Below are 18,696 nucleotides of genomic sequence, written 5' to 3'. Positions count from 1 at the left end.
TCAGTGACGAATTTTCCGCCGGTAATCAAAAACGAAATCTACGACCACTATTAGACAAAATAGTGTAGTGAATTTAGAGAAAAAAAATCCCTGTGTTAAGTTCAGCTTATCCCTGTACCACCGTAATTCCGTGAGACCGCCAGTTATATGTTCCCTCACGCAAGTGTTTCTTGCTTTGATTCATCGCCGCGTGTGTCGAATGTGTGTCGTGTGAGTGCCGTGTGTTTGTGCCGCTGTACCAACCAATTCCCGGGGGGTGTTGGCTGCCGAACGGGTGGTCCTGTGTAGTGTTTTTTTTCTCGTACAAATGCCTTTGTGCGTCGTGTGTGTATCGTATTGATATGATAAAAGTTACAGATTGTGTTTAGCCTACGTGAAGTTGCGAAAGAAAACGCAGTGCGAAGTGATAAGTGCCAGTAAAAATACGCCGAAAACGAGCATGAAATGCTCGGTAACGCAAGTGAAAAGTGACTCGTGACACCATACACGATTGGCAACTGAAATTGTCCTCTGTCTGCAGTTGAACGCGGGCGGGTTTGTTAATCCGAGCTAATAATCAACGCCAGGATGACGGTCTGGAGCCGAGTACCGTCACATTTGCTCGCCATCGGTATGTTGATACGTTATTTGGTTTACTTGTATTTCTAACTAAAGCGCGATCATTATGTGCAACTGTTTAACGGGAGAATAATTTAGCGAAGAGAATCGTGCATACGTTTGGCGCGTCATACGAAAGAAGTAATAGCAACGGGATAACGTAAATAAGCATACCTCGCGGCCGATCCCGCATTGATGTGTTTGTGAATGAATGCGGGAGGTGGTTGTTCGATGGTAGTGTTGCTGTATGTGCGCGCGCCCTATGCAGCTCACCGGTGAAGCGCATCGTATGCATCTCTTCGATCACGTCGTACTTTGCTCGGGGCACGGCACCGAGATCGCAAAGGGCTTGCCTACAGTGTTCCACCCTGGGGGCAATGGCATTGAATAATAAACAAAATAATGGCAACTTTCAGGACTGCACAGGCGTACGAATAACGTACGATCGATTTGGGACGACAACAAGCACGTTGGCCCGGAATAATGACCGGAAAGCGTATGGTTCTTTTCGGTTGGTCGCGGCAAGCGCAAGAAAACCTCGCAATAGCAAATTGGCCCACGAAACACTCTCCCCCTTAAGAAGCGAAAGCATGGAAGAATTTTAAACACAATGCCCATTTAGCGAAGAATAACAGACGATCGTTCCGAGCATCAGTCGGAGGGGAAAAAGCTAAAAGAAAAACCCTCTCTCTAACTAAGCGAAATTAAATTCGCTTCATCGCAACGTTGGTGGTGAAGGAGTCAGCTTTGGAAGGAAAAAAGAAACCGATTAAGCTGTTAAGAACCGCTAATGGACCGAGCGAAATGGCTTGCAAATTGCCCCCGATGCTTTGGACGCTTTTGTATTTTGTTGTTTTCTGTTTTGGTAATAATTTCTACGCCTCGCAAATAGAAAACCACCCGTCGCAACATCACGACCCAATCAAGCGGATCGCAGTCGCGAATGTTCTGGAGTGCCGTGTGTTGCCACGACGATGATTTCATTGGACCGGCTGACATTGAATCGGACGCGGCGAAACGGCTACCCGCTAATTGCGGTCGCGATTTACGGTGGTTATCCTCGCCGTAAAACCCCCACAGGTTGATGGGTTTTTTTATTCAGCTCGTCCCCGTCAAGCTGACACCCGCGGGTTTTTATGTAACCAAGAAACCGTGTGATGGACAGAGAGAACATCCGGCCCGTTTGTGGTGCAAAACGCGCGTCGCGTACAATTAGATTTGCTCGATGCAACGCGATCGGTTACCGGTTTTGTGATTTATACACCCCTCAGCATGGCGGCTGGCGTAAGTTTGCGTTGTGTGTTTTTTTTTGCGCGGAAAATCGAACCCGCCGCGTTTTGCTCAATCAAGGTGTGCTTGATCGTCGATCGTGTATGTGCATGTGCGCGTGTCGACTCCCGCGAACTCCGTAGAACGACGTGATCAAGCACACTCTAACCTTGGCTGCGTGTTAGTGGCCCTTTTGGACTCCTACCTAAGCCACAAGTGGGCTCTTTGTGTTGGGGCCTGCCGCGATTCGTTTGGGGCGGGAACGGCTTACAAACAGCCACCACCACAACCGACGGTGATCGCAACACGCAGAACAGGTTTTCCCAGCCCCATTTGTCGAGAACGATCCGGGGGATTGTGGCGTATCAACGTCGTTTGATCCGTCTGCACGAGCTTCTTCCATCGCGACAGCCGCGACGCATTTATCCGGCTGCGTTCAAGCGCGGATTTGTTTGTAAACAAACCGCCCCAAACCACGCGCTGCTCTGCGGAAAATGTGTGGGAGTTTTTGCTTTTTTGTTTTGCCGTAATGGGAAAGTAAAAGCAAGAGTTACAACTTACTTCCACACGCTACCGAAAAGCAGGGTTGCTTCATTGCTTCACGCGCAACGTTGCTTCGTGGGAACGTTGTCAAGTTTCTCCGTGTGTACGTTTGTGTGTCCTTTCTTTCTTGCGTCCTTCGTCCTTTCGGCACCGGAACAGAGAAGCCCCGATAGTTGAAGGCTAGCGAGGTTTTTTTCCCACCTTCCAATGCGAATGGTTTCCCATTTTGCCTTTTGTACCGCTTTAAAATTCCTGCCGCTCGGAAAGCGACCACCCCGGACCAGCTGGTTGCAGGCTGAGGTTTTTAACGTTTTTCCAGGAACTGGCTGGTTAGCGTGGTTGCTCTTCCTGGCATTGTGGCGGTATGTTTACCGGTATTGTCCTTCGAAGGTCCAATTTTGTTTGTTCAACGTTATGGCTAAGCCGGATCGTTGTAATATTCGTCCTGTTATCCTGTAAAGGATCGTTCAGTGTTATTTCTGTGTTTGTGAAAAAAGCATTCTTTGACGCATAGTAGATTCTCTCCTTACAATTACCCAGGAATATCCTAAACCTCCTATCCTAAATACCTCTATCCTAAAGAAATAATGCTGTAAAAATATTCTTTCAAAAAGACACTTAAAAAGCGTTGATTTTAGGAGCGTAGGTTTGGCATTTAAAGCTAACTAAACGGCAGCGAACTATACGTGAAGAATAGAAACAGAAGTGAGGATGTGCATCAAGATTTATAATTGTATTTGCTTTCCAATTGAAGATGTCAAGCCCCGGTTTAGTGTATCGTTCTTTCAAGACGACTCCCCTAAACCTTCTCCTTTTCTGTGCATACTTAACACATCCCACGACGGTGAAATGTCAAGTTTAATTGAATTATTACAACATTCCACAGCATGCCCAGCGAAGCGTCTTCTGCCTCGCTGCTCACACACCCTAATTTGCTACCCCCGTAATAAAGTCCCCTCGGACCGTCTTCTCATTCGATTCGTTTGACGAATGGCGATGCATTTATTTACACACTGCGACTCCAACCGACAGACCATCGCTAGATTCCTCTCGAATTGTGCTTAATGAAGCGGTTTTTATGCGCCTCTTTCCACGCCGCAGACACGTACGGTTGATAGCTCAACATCATCGGTTGAAGAAGTGTAAAAACTCGAGATCTCCTTCTTCCAGCTCTTATCGGTCGTCGCGGCTGAGAGAATTTGTCACGGAAAGATGTACCGCCATATTGTAGGGTCATCTTCAGATGGGGGCACGCAAGAAGTACCGCCCTTCCGACTGCGGAATCTGGTACAGGGAAGACGGACGGGGAGAAAAACGGTCTGTCATCAGGTCGTTATTTTTCGACTGATTAGTCGAGCTCACGATCGCACTCGGTCTGGGGTGAATTGTGGAGTGACCTCCTACAGCACGACTCGATGCTACTTTGGCCCCACGCCTCGCTGTCTAGTGCTCAAGAAAAGTCCAGAAGTTCCGGATGATTTCGTGCCTTTCCTTGGCCAGCGAACTCTGACCAAAGCAGCAGGAATTAATCACCATACTCGGTCCATCGTTTCCCATTCGGTTGCTTGTTTCTTGTTATGCTCGGACAATGCTTTGCTTTATGCTGACCGCACCAACCAATCCGCACTACGTCGTAAGGGTTTATGAATCACTGCTTACTTTCTCTTTCGATACGACCCGATTTTACGCCACACAAGCTGAATCATCCTCGATTCGAGCCCCAAAGCAGTTGAAGCGTTTAAATAGCACCGTTTTATATGCTTCTTCCACGAACAGGCTTGATAAAGGAGATGCCTCATCAAAGCACCGTTTGAACCCACCGAATTACAATCTATCAAAATCCAATTATATTTTGGTGTGGGTTATTTTTTGCTATCATCTTTTTGGGACGCTTTTTTGTTGTTGTTGTTGTTGAGTCGGTTAAAGAATGCCGCTTCCTCTGTGTCGTACGAACGGAGATGATAATCAAGCATGTTGACGAATGTAAGCTGGCTTTGGAATTTATATTTCGGCACCATAATGCGATTCTTTGTTTTTCTTTTTTTTCTCGCTTTTTGCTCGCTACGTTTGATGGGAACATGCCTTCGCTTTATGAGGTACGAAAACTCGCCTTGAGCTTGTTACCATGATTCAGAAAAACCTCTCGAAGTAAAGGTTTTTTTTTTGGGTCCTTTGCTTATTTGCACAAACATTCGCTCCCTTGGAAACCGAAGCCTCATTGATGCAGCAAGCTGTTGCGTGTTTAGTTTGGTCTGTTACCATGGTATTTTAATTGGAAGTATTTATTTTACCTCGGTTTATTTTACCTTATGTCTTTTTAACCCTGCGAAATTTGTCAGTAGAGCTTCTATAAAATGATCATAAAAGTGCGCATGTTCTATTTTTTTGCATATTAGGATGCGTTCGCTTACAAAATAAAACTGATAACGTATGCTATCGCACCGTAGGAACAAGTCATGCAACCCTCATGTCGCTTTCAATCCCCAGGACTGGATCATATTTGGTAATTTAATGCCTAAGCTCGGCTGCACCAAAATATGCAAACAGTGGATTGCGTTCGTGCGTGCCTTATTTTTGCAACTAATGTATGCAGCACCCCCTTTTCCACCCACAATGCAACCACAATGAATGACTAGAGGGGGATGATAAATAATGGCCCCCATTCCCACGGTGCACTGAAACCGAAAGCACCCCTCGAGTCAGCCCGGAACCCAAGGTTTGCCCTGGGAGGAGAGATCCGCGAGCAAAAACGGTGCATATGATCTAGCGAAGGTTTTTCCCCCAGGTTGGCAATGGGGCTGCAGTGGAAAATCATCATCCCCCCTTTTTTCTCCTTCGTCAATCTGTGTGACCTACTGCCGGTTCGTCGTTGGTTTCGAAGAATGAGATGGGTCGTGGTGAACTTGAAGCAGGAAAAAAAAGGAAAAGTAAAAGAAGGAGCCTTTTTCTTGCGGGTGGCTCATTTTCACCGGGTTGACCTTAATCCGGTGGCGCACGAAGGTGCCGTTGTATTGAAGCTTCAAGGCGCAATGTTCAAACCGTCGGTGGAAGAGTGGCCATCGCAACCTGACCGATGTAATTGAGGCAATTAGCTGACCTCGAGTGTCATTGGACCATTTCGCGTACCGGTGAAAGCTCCGTTTGATGAAGACACTGGAAAACGTTAGTAACACCCCGCGGTGGTGACGATATAGTTTTTGTTTTAAATTGCCAAACATTTTCCCTCTACCAACTGAACCGTCGGAAAATCGATTACGGTTCTGTGAAACAGCGTTTTCGTGTTGAAAGCTGCGTGCGAATGGTTCTCTCTCAAACCGTCGCATGTCTTTTTTGCTTTTGTTTTGTAAGTTTCTGTCTCGCTGTTTGAAGGCGGTTTTTTCGAACTGCTTCGCATAGCAAAAATTAAAAACCCCCCACGAGCAGCACCGTTCCGTTATCGTAGCTACATTAAGTGCGATTTGCCACCCCAACGAATCCACACACACACACGCTCGTGCGGGCTTTCAATATTCGGAAAAAGGCCTCCACGTCCCGATAAACACACCGATAAGATAGTGCGTGGTGGAGCGAGTTTCTATTATGATGTTTTATGTTTCTTTTTCTCATTCTCGCAGCTGAGGTAAAAAAAATGTGCTGTTTGATGCTGAATGTGAACCAGCGGTAATGGGGAACGAATTTCGATTCCAGACTCATATCCACCGACCACAACTGTTGGTATCCCGTTTTTCCCGATTTTATTTTCCCCGCATTGTCCCACTGCCGGTTGCGAAAAGGGGTACACGAAAACGGCAAAATTGACGAAAATGGCTAAAAAAAAACGGTCGTCATCGAAACGTGATCTGTTAACTGCAACTATGGGAGGTGCATAGTTGGCTGCACAATGTTGCATCGTTGCAGGCAGCTCGCTTAAAATGTTGCCTTGAACCCGACGCAAAAGAAGGGTTTAGAAGCTTAGCAATTCAATTTCGGAACTCAATTAAATAATCGTCCGTTCCAACCAGCCCCAATTCTAACCCAATCACAACTCCCACGCACTGGCCTGGTTATTGATCGGCCATTTTGCTCGATCGAATCCACGCCACATCTTCGGAAGGATCGGGGTGTGTTGTGTTGCGCAAGGCATGAAATAATTAATCGTAGCTCCGTTCGCTCCATCGGTACTTTTGGTGTGTGCGGATTGCGTTTTTCGCGCACCCAAGCCAGATGTGTTTAACGTTTGCGGTTTTTTTTTGTTGCTTCGGCTGGAAATTTTTATTTTCTCTTGCATTACATAACGCTCGCCCAAGAAGATGATGATGATGAAGAAAATAGCATTCCTCCGCAAAGTGTGTGTGCGTTCGGGAGAATTGTGGTTGGAAAATGGCGCTAAAAATATACGCTTACATCGCATCGTTTCGCTTTGGATTGGTTTTTATCCGTACCATCCTGCCCACCCACGTACCTACGTTTATGAGCGCTGTTTGTGGGCCTGGTTTTTACGCAAATTTAAGATATTAGCTACAAGCGTTGTCGGGCTGGCTACTCTCGGTGCAAGGAGAACATTTTAAAGCACTGTTATAAATGTGCGTAGATTTTTTTTTTCGAAGCACCACACAGTCCATGCGGATGAATGGCGCCAAAAATAAAGGAAGAGAAGAAAATTAAGGCGGGAAAAGAATGAAATGGAGTGTGCTGCCATTTTCACCACGCGCATTTTCCCGACCACCATCTGCCACCCCGAAAGAAGGGTGGTGTTTGCTCAGTGATTATGCGAAATTAAAACGGCGCCTCCATCGCCTATGATGCTGCCGCAAATGGTCAATGCCCTCGGGCAAGCGAGATGCGTCTGCTGTAGCATCAACGTTCACGCATCGAATCGTCCGTCGGTGAATACCGGAACCGGCATCCGGCGTGCTGTACTACTTCTGCTACTGCAGCTGCTCTAATCAGGCGTCTTACCAGCGTCTACGTTGTTTCAACTTCCGTCTGTGGTTGCATTTGAGCCCGACCCTGACAAGCCGGACGTTCAAGCGCCTATCTCACAGAACGTGAGGCTGTTGCGTCGAACCGTATCGTTCGGGTCTCTGCATACCCTTTTAATGCATCTCTGAACACGCTGGCAACAACCACGTGTTGCTGGTTCGCGTGCACGCGCTTCAAATCTCACCCGTCATTCAAAAGCATTCTCTCGGTGCATTCTGTGCTGCACTCGTTGGCCAAACGAATGGACTTTTTTGTGTTGTGTCACTTTTTTTCGTTACGTTTCCATTCCATTCGCGGGTGAGGCTTTCCTTTTTCCCTCGCGTCACGGTGATGTCGAGTTTGTTTTCTCTTCCTCGCTTACGATCGGGAAACAGACCGCGGGTGGTTGGAAAAATTGGCTTTCCAAATCTGACGCTGATGGTGAAATTATATTCCCCCGTGGCGTGGTGCTGTCCGATGGTAGCGATTGTGATCTAACGGTGGAGGTAAGGTCCATTATGCTGTTGGAAGCTTATGAAATACTCCGCTCAGTTGCAGTCGTTATCATGCATCCCATTTTGGGCTGGGGGTTTTTCCGCTCGCCCGACCGGATGTGCGAAAGTGGCATCCGGGAGTTTCCGGGTGTTGCATGGGCGATCCCGGAACTGACAATTCAGCCGTTGGCGGTTCAGTTTGTGCCCTTTTTTGTTGTTGTTCGGATGTCACCCGCCCGATAGTGTGGCGCCTGACAGCACTTGACCGAACGTCCCTTTTCGAAGGCGGCCCCGGAATGCAACCATGTGAGGCGGGTTTTTATCGCTCATCTTTTCCATATTGTACGACCGGAAATGAACCGGAAAGCGCAACAATTCGCTCGAACGCCGGCAAAAAGAGCCGTGGCAGGAAGGATGAGACTACCAACGGGAATAACAACAACAAAAAAACACACACACACCAACCGGCTATAATTAATTTTCCCTAACGAAGCAACAACCGTCTGGAAGGAACCGAAAAGAAAACCTGTTGACAGGAGCTAGTTTGGGTGCGTTCTCACGACGGATGTGTGCCTTTTGCACATTCTCGGACTGCATGTTTTGGGTGATCGAATTTTGTTGTCTGCCTTTTACTGTGAAGTCATGTTCTTCTCGCTTCTGGATAGCGAAGCGATCGTTAGGCTTCAGTTTGGACGTGGAAATTGGCAGGGACGGCTGCACTCTGAACGCGTGGGATATTGGCCAGAGTTTGTGGCGTTTTGGCTTCGACCCTCGAACATCTTGTTAAGCCACGCTGCAGGCACACGAACATTCCAACGGAACTCATGTGTTTGCTGAAACAACCATCCATTGGGCGGGTGGAGCAACAGCAAAAACATGCTGTTTTTACTTCAACCCAACAGCTTCGCCTGTGTCATCGTTGGTGGATGATGGATTTTATTTCGTGTCGCATCAGCGCGGAATCCGCTCCATTGCGCTCGTTGGTGGTGTTGATATTTGGCGAAGGTTGTGACGAAAGGCGAATTTATTACGGCTGCTCGTGAACGAACGCTGGTTTAAGAAGAACCGAGAGGGCTGATGGTTTTCTGGTTTTTGTCTCCAAATAACGAGTGGAAAAGGGAACGATTCATGAGACAGTCCCGGCTGAGATAACTGCGTTTGAAGCACTGATGCTCTAAGCAATGCGCGTTGTGGGATGAGCAAAAATGTTCACAAATTGTTTAAATGGTAACTTTTGCTGGACCTCTTTTTCTGTGGTCCCTTGCTGTCTTCCAGCTCCCCGATCGAGCACGATAATCAATCAATCATTATCGCGTTTAATAGCTCTTTTCAGAGGTGCCAGATAGTCTACCTTCATGCCAGAACCAAAGCCACTCAGTATTTTAGGGAAATGGATTGTATTACTGTTTATTTAATGGACACCGAATTTCCGAAAGTGCTTCCTGTAAAAACACAGTCCAAGGGTGTATACGTTGGGTTGACAGAGTGCTCGAAAAAAAAAGGAAACTTCTATTAACCGATAACACCCTTCGAACATCAGAGAATTAGCTTGCACTCCAAACCCTTCGCTAGGGCACAATTAAAAGGGCACGAAGGGCGTTGTGTCAGTTCGATGGGAGGCGGAGAGGGCCAGCAACTCCAATCGCGCTTGATAGTACGAGGCGGCCTTCCAAAGCAAAATGTACAGAGAAGAGTTGGTGGCGTGTTTCGTCTCACTCGCCTTCGCCTTCACTTTTGCGCGATGAGGCTTGTTTGTCGACTGCCAATGGAGGCCGCCTATGGTCTATGGCTCATGGTTTTTCTTTTTAGCCTTTTGTTTTTCCCCTCCCCGAAGCGATATGCCATAGACCTCTCCCTCCTTGCAATTGGCGGGGCCATCGCGCTGTCAGTTGTCGTTTTAGATGTAGTGCATACTGGTTCGATGCTATCAACTCGCTCATTTGTCGTGTGGATGTTCAAACGATGCGTTGGTGCAACGGCTAACGACGCCCTTTTTCCCACTGCCAATTCTGACGCCCCGGTAACGTCTTCGTGTGGAGGGAATCGTCACCATTCATGTGAGAATGAGCTCTCCACAACCAGGCTTGTGGCCTTCCACGCTGAACAATCGACCATTAAGACGCGATCGAATGCAACAGAGGCCCCAAGCCAGCAAAATAGGCGTGTATTGGTAGCAACTCGCCGTCGTTGCATCAGGAAAGGGGTTCTAATGGACGTTTTCAAACCTCCACCGTACTGAACAGCGTGTACCTCTTCCAGCACCGATCGGAGTTCCTGTTTAGGTTGTCCCATTCCCAGGGAGGACGCTGTTTGGCAAACATAAACATTAAACTCCCGCAGCAACACCACTGGAAACCGACCAATTGGGAACCGAAAGGTCTCTCGAATGTGTCTCCAATTCCGTGGTTAGAAAGTTAAATATTAACATTCCGCCCAGAGAGAGAGAGAGAGAGAGAGAGCACTCATTGCATCCGCGAACTTACGAGAATGATAGGACGAACGCGACGTCCGCGATATGGTTGACTTCGAGCGTACCCCCGGGTGGTATGTGGAAATGTGATAGCGTCGTCTAATCAGCCCATTATCACCTTGACTTTTGCAGCGACTGTTCAGCTACCTACTCATACACCTTCGCGTGTGTTCCTAGAACCGGCGCCGTAGGGTTTTTCGCTTCGTCTGAGACTTTATTCCCCTTTTCTATCGCTCGGGGCAGGGTTTTGGAATGTTGCAAAACGGGGGCACCACGATAACTTGCCGAAGTGGTTTTGGGTTTGGTGAAGTTATCCAAAGTTTGGCGTCTGATTTGAGACACCCAACATCGGTAACTACGGTGTGGCAATTTGATCGATTCACGCTCCGATGCGTCTTGGGTCGGTTGTGCAGTAACAGTTTTGCCATCTAAACCGATAACTAACTCGTTGGTACCTCCCAAAACCATCAGCGCATTCGAGCGTACATCATTTACGATAGACCGCTCGGTGGGTTTGATCGTTAAGGACGAGGTTTTGCTACAGCTCAATGGTGAACTAGTGAACGCCATAATTGAGCGCATCTTTCGTCGGCTTCATGGCCTTGATTACGCGAATCGCACACTCCAGAAGACGGTAGAAAGATTTTTGGCCTCAATAATCGTGTGGTTTCGTGGTGGTGGTTTTGCAATCGTTTGATCTTACGAGAAATTCAGCCGGACGGAGAGAAAAATGCGAATTGGGGGTGAAAAAATACGCCCTTTGCTAGGGGATGATGTAACCTGGGGTGGGTTGCATTACACGTAAACACGTTTCCGTTCTCGCTGGCACCGATCGGACGGGTGATGAATTTTAAACCATTTAACCTGTCTGGGAGCCTCGTGATCGGACTTGGATCGTACGTGGAAAAGGTTGGCTCACGAGCTGGGGTTAGTGATGGGGTAAACTCGACCTTCACGATGGCGGACCTCGGTGTGTTGTGCATTTATTTATTTATTTTTCCATTCTCGATGACTTTAGTTGGCGTTTATCAGCTCCCGCACGAAACCGCTGGGAAAATCGACTGTATACAATGCCGTGAAGATGAAAATCTCTCACCATCACGTGTTCGTTAGAAGCCAGAAACAAATGGCACATCGTAATTATCAGTGTACCGTTTCTACATTTTCTTGCCGCTCGTCGCGAATGTTCCGGGAAGGTCCGGTCGTCACGGGTTTTCCTTTCATTTTCCAGCAGGCCGCAACCTTTCACTCTCGATCGCACTGGGAAAAGCAGGAGAATGAAAAAAATGACGTTAACTTTTACTCTTTCTTGAAATTATGTAAGTGGAAATAGAAATGGAATTTTATTCTATTCTGTTTTGTTCCTCAACCACCGTTACATGACCGAAATGTGAACCAATTTACTTTTTGCAATCGATTTCCCGAGCTTTTTTAGCACGCTTTGGTCTTCGAAAGGCATAGAGTGCTGAAAGATTGGATGGTTCTCTAATTATTGATTAATTTGTATGCCATCGTTTAGATCTTCCAATTGTGATAATGTATTCCACGAAATTCTGTTTGATTCGAGTAGTCTTATATTAGCGTAGAGGTTTGGAATACAAATATGTTATTCAGCATATCGTTTGATACGATCCGAACATTTCTATCGGCTATCTCTTAATAACATAAGAAATAAAAATCTCATCCTCTTAATGCATTGATAAAGATATGTTTGATAAAAACTTCTTAGCCCATTAAAATATTCCATTTCTCTAGAAACTCTAAAATGGAAAGAAACACTTCGCTTTTCATGGACTATATTTCTTCTTGCGTTTTGATTTCCCTTTAAGATTTATGCTTCCACTCAAGAGCGCACTTTCTTCTTATGTTATGGGAAAAACCATGCATCAACCATGGGCTGTGTCGAATGCGGAGCTTTTAAGTCTGCCCCCGTTAAATAATTCACCCCGTTCGTGGAGCCTCGACGACCTTCTCGTGACCTTTCACAATTCCCACCATCACTCTTAGCCTCCCGGAAGCCTGCCTAAGATGAGCACAAGCGAATATTACTGCACGCTGTTTTGGCCACGACTTCGGCTTTCCCGGCAGCGTCTTTGGTCACTCATATGGAACCGCCCTGACGAAGTGCAAGGGCTTTTCCCCGTCTACCACGTGGAAGCAAGCCGCCTAACGAACATCGAACCGTCGGGACGGCCTAAGACGGCGTCGGTCCAATGATCCACGAATGCTGCCGGCGGGCCCTTTTTTTGTTGTTGCTTGCCGCAATTTACAAATGCCCACGTGTGAATGTACGAAATGTTGCCGCCAGCTTTGGCATTTTTCTTTTTCGCCTCCTTTCGCAACATAACTGCTGCCAGGCCAAAGCATAGCCCACGGTCTCGTGAGTTGCATTGGCGGGAGGTTTTTTTTTCCTCACTGTCTCTCTTTCTACTCGGTCAATCACTGACAAGGGTGTCAAAAAAAAGTGCACACACATGTGTAACGATGGCTGGCCACTCAGCAATGCCGGCTATGACAACGATGACTTTCGCGCTTTCTTCTCGCGGGATCGCTCGCAGTAAATCGTTCATCTCGGAATGGCGACAAAGGCGCACCAAACCAGAACTAGAAAGGCCGGCCCACGGCCGCTCGATCGTACAAATATGTGTGCTCGAGATTGTGCACCTCGATCCCCTCCCATCTTCCCTCCCACTACGGCTTCCAACCACGGAGGTTCGACTTTCGCCGGATTGCTAATTAACATTTCGCACAATCCCGCTACCAGCAAGCGGGGGAAATAAACCAAATGCCGAATGTCGTCCTCCGCTGGGCGGTGGTAGTTTTCACTCGTATCTGCCAGATAGGCACCACATTTTCGGTCACTTTTATTCCGTCGCCACACCAGGGGACACACGCACGCACTGACTTTGGCATTTCTCTTTCACTTTCACGATCTCGCGTTTCTCAAACGGACCCGCCTGGGTCGCTTTTTTGTTGTTCACCTGTGCCTACTTGCATGGGGCCACCGTTTCACGTGTATCCTGGTAACGAGGGATCATAAATTCTGACGTCTGTAGCTGCATAATAGATGCGCTTGCTTTGATAGTCTTTTCTTATGCATCATCTTGGGAATGTGTTCGGATGGTTGCTCCTGTTGCAGATGGTTGTTTACAAATGTGCATTTTGTTGAACATTCGCAAACAACTCGGCAATTTACTAATGTTTTTTTGTTTACTGTTTTGTTGGATAAATAAATAAGTGTACAACAACTGCCAGAATATAAATTAGGTTGTCTATTCGAAACTAAAACATGTTTTTTTTTGTTGATATTTTAAAGAATCACACGTGTCTCATTCGGCTGCCTTCTCTGATATCACAAGCAACAGTTACGAAACCCATCAAAAAACAATAACTAACACGCTTTTTATCGCCCCCACAAGGAGGCACCTTTGGTGACTTGAATTCACTACCAGAACTCGGAAATTCCGCACAATGTAAACACTTACTTCCTCAGCGACCTAGTATTTTCTTTCTTTCTACAGTATATCGCTAACGTGACTGAGTTTGATGAGTCAATGCTCTTCTACAGCATCGAAAGCACGCAGCTGCGGCAGCGATAACGATAAAGCTGTATCGTTTGTTTTTTTTCTGCTTAAAATAAAGCTCTTATGCTACGCCGAAGCGAGTAGCGTAACAAAGCGCAACGGCGAAACAAAGGCGTTAACGCTTCGACGATTTGAATTGTTTTTTTTAGATAAAATCAGTTCTGGAGAATTATCCCTTATAAGCCCTTTTTAGCGCCATACTTAATCACTTACGCTACAAATTCCCACGTAGAAATTGTGTGACTATAACTTAAATATTCCATTTCAAAGTGAATTTTCCCCATAAAGTTGACATCAAGAAGCGTCGTGTAGCACCCATTGGGTACATTTGCCGATGGAAACTTCATGGACCCTCTGGTTGGTCTCCCATCGTAGACTTTGCCATGCAAAACATGTCATCCTCTATGTCGACCTCCACCTTATCCTCTACCTCGAGCAACGATGACTTCCCAACTGCTTCTGCTCCTCCAGCAGGCAAGGCCAAATGTTTGCCTTCAGTTCTTGCCCCACATGCCCCACGGACAGACGGCGGCATTGTGTTTGCTCGCACGGGCTCATAATTATACTGGCGATGTTTGCATTACCCACTCCTCCAAGAACCATTGCTTTTCCTCAGCCCCTGCTGGAAAATCAACGGAACCCACCAAAATCCAGTGAAATGTAATTATAAATATTTCATCCACATACCACCACCCAGTCCCGGTGGCCCCCATCCAAGCAAAAGACCTCCACTGCGAGTGCAGAATCCGCCAGCATAAGATTGCAGCCGACTGAGGGATGGTTTAGCTGAGGTTCGAAATTAGAAAATAAAAAAAAACCAATCCCGGGTTACACTAACCAGCGGTAAACCACCCCACGCGGTAGAAGGTATTTCTTCTTCGACGTTTTGCGTTATTCTCAGCACTAACTCGCCGGCGATTCAAATTTCCCGGCCCTGGCAAAATGTCTCCACGGGCACGGAAACCCTACCGCAGCGCAGTGTAGAATTTCGTTTTTGTGTATCGAATTACAACCCCCATTGAGCCTCCCCAGCTCCAGCTCCACTAATGGCACAGTTTTCATCGCCTGCGAGTCGAGATCGCTCTACGGGAAGGAACGGTTGGAATTCCTTTTTTTTCGATCACAAAATTCAGGCCACAACAGGAAGGGGTTTTTTTCGCAAAAAAAAGAGGGAGAAAGGAATAAAAAGAGCACTTACCACGTTTAAGGAAGCACAAATGTGGAGAACCGCATGCCCTCGGGAGAAGAGGCTTCAATGAGCGAGCAACGAGTTATGAATCTTTTGTACGGCAAAACTGTCATACCAACCCAACGTCTAGCTCAGTGAAGCTGGAGCTTTAGTATCACAACGAACGCGTTTTTTTGCTCCTTTTCATTCTTCTGAAAGCGTCCGGAAAATGTGTCAGAAACTAGCCGACATTCCTGTGCCTTGGAGGGTGTCACATTGGGGGTTCTGGTAACGTGAGCAATCTGGGCCACTAGATTACTCTTGCTGCCGGGGTCGAGAGTACACCAACGGCAGCTGTGTTTTTACGGATTGCTTGATTTGAAAGCAGATTTCCACTGTTAGAAAACAAATGTAAAACGAAAGGGCTTTGACTGCCAGCAACAGCTAGACCCACTTCATATCGGTCACGCTTGCAATTGTGAGTATGGAATAGAGAGGGCACGTTAAAAAGAAGCTATGTTCATCCACTTTTGCCTCTTGGCGATTGCCCCGAGAAGGTTGTACAACAAAAGCAAGCCATCAAGAGCGACCGAAATTGAGGGTATGCGTGACGTGATATGTTAGCAGTATGTGGGCTAAAACATCTCACTTTTTAAGGATGAATATTTTCCATTAAAACGTGATAATTCATATAGAACTATCAAGCGGACCAGCTACTCGCTGATCTAATACATTATGTGTGTCATTTTTGAACTAATTTTGATTGTAAATTTAGTCCACTTCAAGGAACCGTTTTATTTGTTCAAAAGGTACCTTCAAGTTGCAATTATGAACGGTGCTAGTGTTCGGTTACTTGCAGTGCTTAGACATTTGTTCAACTTCAACTCCAAACAGGCTTCTTCAACATCACAACGAGCCTTCCATTTCCTTCCAACGAGCCCCATTCGTCATCGCACTTCGTCAACGACGGTAATTCCGGTTAATCCGTGACTCACACTGGAAGTCGAAACGAGGCTTCTCACCAACGCAAAGAGGCGTCACATGAAATCAAAATGCAACGCACGCCAAGGCAACACTTTAGAGAGTGCTCTGTCTTGAATTGCTTACAGATCGTCCGGAAAAAGTCAGTAGATGGTTCACGGGCAGCTAGATCAAATCCACGAAGTGTCGTCAATGCGAATGTGGCCAACTACGGTGTGTGTCATGCCCTACTACATTTGCAAAGAACCGGTGAAGCCTTCCCACGCAACCACCTTAAACAGGGTGTGCCCAAATGGACTTTTGCGATCTTTTTTTTTAATTACATTTTGCTTCATTTTTTCGGAGTTCCGATTAATCGCCGATGTCCCACGGCTTTTTGGGTGGTGTACATAGGCTGTTGCTAATCTCGATAGGCACGTCTATCTCGCTCAACGTTCGACTCCCGGGAGGGCACCAAAGGTTGCGATTGTGGCCACACCTTTCGGTTAGCTTAACCAGAGCGTGAAGCACGAAAACCCGGTACCGATGAACGGAACGGAACGGACCGGTTGGAGTCTCGACGTGATGCCGCAACTCGCGAATGGCACACTTTCGTGGCGGGCCAGGTGACTTTTCACGACGAGAGGGCATGCACGACGAGGTGCGTGAGCATTCGCAGACAATGGCCGCCATTTGTTGCATGTTAACGCGCCCCGACAGTGGCATGTCATATGTCGGCCTTCGCACCCCCAAAACGTATCTCTCTTATCGTGCCCGCGATTTGGTGGGGATGTGGTAAAAAAAGATAATAATATGCTCAAGCAAATCACCAACCGGCTACCGAGCAGATGTAGCAAAGCAAACACACATTCAAACGGTGTAGGCCGGCAAACAAAAACAAAAACAGAAACAAGGAAAATACAAGATGTCAGCGAATGTAGGAAAATCCTACCGTAAATAAATAACCGGCATGTGTGTCCGCGCGTGTATCGGTTTTCCTTTCCGTCGCAGGTGACTATAAAAATAGCGCCTTTCTTCGTCATGCTGTGGCCCTTCGGGTGAGAAGGCGAAGAACTCTCCTAGCGATAGGGAAAGCCGCATACGTCATTCCGACGGATTGGATGGACCGAAAATTGCTTTCACTAGCTGGCGATCTCGATCGCGGTCACATTCGAATCGGTGTGAAAAGAGTTCGATGGGGAACGGAAACGAAAGCACCACGATGAACCTGGAAATGAGATTTTTTGGGTGGTTCTTCGCGAACCTTGAAACTTTCGTACAACTCATGAGCCGATCGGTTGTTTGCTGTGGTTGAATGGTTTAGTAAAAGAACGGTGTGTTTGCTGCAGCAGCAAGAAAGTAAAGCTCTAGAAAGAGATTGGATTTAAATATGCATCGAATTGGGTTCTCCGGATGCGGATCGTTCGAGGAAGGTGAACTTTGAATGATTCCCAACTTTTCGTTACAGAGTATCATGGGTAAAAGTAGAGATTGTCCGGGAAAAGTAGCGAAAATTGTTAGCATTCTTCAGAAGCGCATGCGAGACGTAATAGTTAATAAACTTCATCCCAACTGTTTCCGCTAGTATATAAATAGTGGCGTTTAACATGCCCCACAAACAACGGACGATCTCTTCCTGGGCGTTATGTGGGTCACTAGAACGGTCGTTTAGTTTCTGTCATCAGTTTCGAAACGGATTCGACGGCATTGAGTACAAATTGTAATAAACGGCAACGACGCGGCAAGGAGTACAATTTAACCTGATCCTTTTCTACCTCGACTGCCAGTCAAGCAGTCAATCACGACGCTCCGGAACGTACATTGCACCAGTTACTTTGTGTACTAATGGTGCATGGTCTGGAATGTGCTGCTGTTGGTGTATTGCTTTTTGTGCAGTAATCATTAAGTTTGGATTGGTCGGTTGGAAATGAAGAAATAGTTTGGTAACCAATAAACCCCATCAAACGAGGGGTCTCAAATGATGCGTACCCCAGACAAAATATGGCCTTTCAATAGGATGCGGATGTCTTGCGTTGATATGCCCATAGAAATGCCCTATTTTTAGCTAAACGAATGTGTTAGCTTCACGATGGCGATTGCTTTAAAGTAGCAAACTAAATGCGATTATCTATATATCTATAAATTTCTTGAATATCTAAAAATCAGCTTGGAGATCGAATAAATGTGTAATGTATTATGTTTGCTAAACAAAGCACCATTCTAAAAGCATTTCAGGCAATTCAATAATTTTGTGATTTAATTCATATCTTATAACGTGGCCCTCCCATCCTTATCTTTGTACATATTTATATCTACGATTTAGGAGCGTTATGTATGCTGAGGAAATGAATGAATAATTAATGCTAAATCTGGGTATAATGCTCGCAAACTATCCCATCGTAATCGTTCGATCAGTGCACCTTACGCTACCAACATCTTATTACCCCTTATGAATAATGCAATCCGTCGAATCGGCCACTATCTTGTCTCTCTTTCCCTCGTTATCGCATTTCCTTTTTTTTTTCTTCAACTCCAATCATCCTTAATGCGCTTCCACTGGCGCAGAGTGGAAGAGGTCCGTTCAGCTTCGGAATGCATCTCAATTTAACCACGGCATCGACACCGCCTCCTGTGTATTTGTTGAACCTGTGGCCACTTTCGCTTTTGATG

The 18,696-nt window shown here is 46.5% G+C and overlaps 1 protein-coding gene across 1 annotated transcript in view; it reads left to right on the top strand.

The window, feature by feature from the left end:
• The first annotated feature begins 567 nt into the window (after window positions 1–567).
• Window positions 568–18,696, top strand: part of LOC128721186 (dedicator of cytokinesis protein 2) — a 31,433-nt gene continuing 13,304 nt past the window's right edge. The window contains exon 1 of the mRNA XM_053814913.1: window positions 568–610. Coding sequence (XP_053670888.1) covers window positions 568–610 — 43 coding nt within the window. The remainder of the gene's footprint in view (window positions 611–18,696) is intronic.

Source organism: Anopheles nili, chromosome 2, assembly GCF_943737925.1.
Source record: "Anopheles nili chromosome 2, idAnoNiliSN_F5_01, whole genome shotgun sequence".
Lineage (NCBI taxonomy): Eukaryota > Metazoa > Arthropoda > Insecta > Diptera > Culicidae > Anopheles > Anopheles nili.
This window is presented reverse-complemented; position numbering and strand designations above follow the sequence as displayed.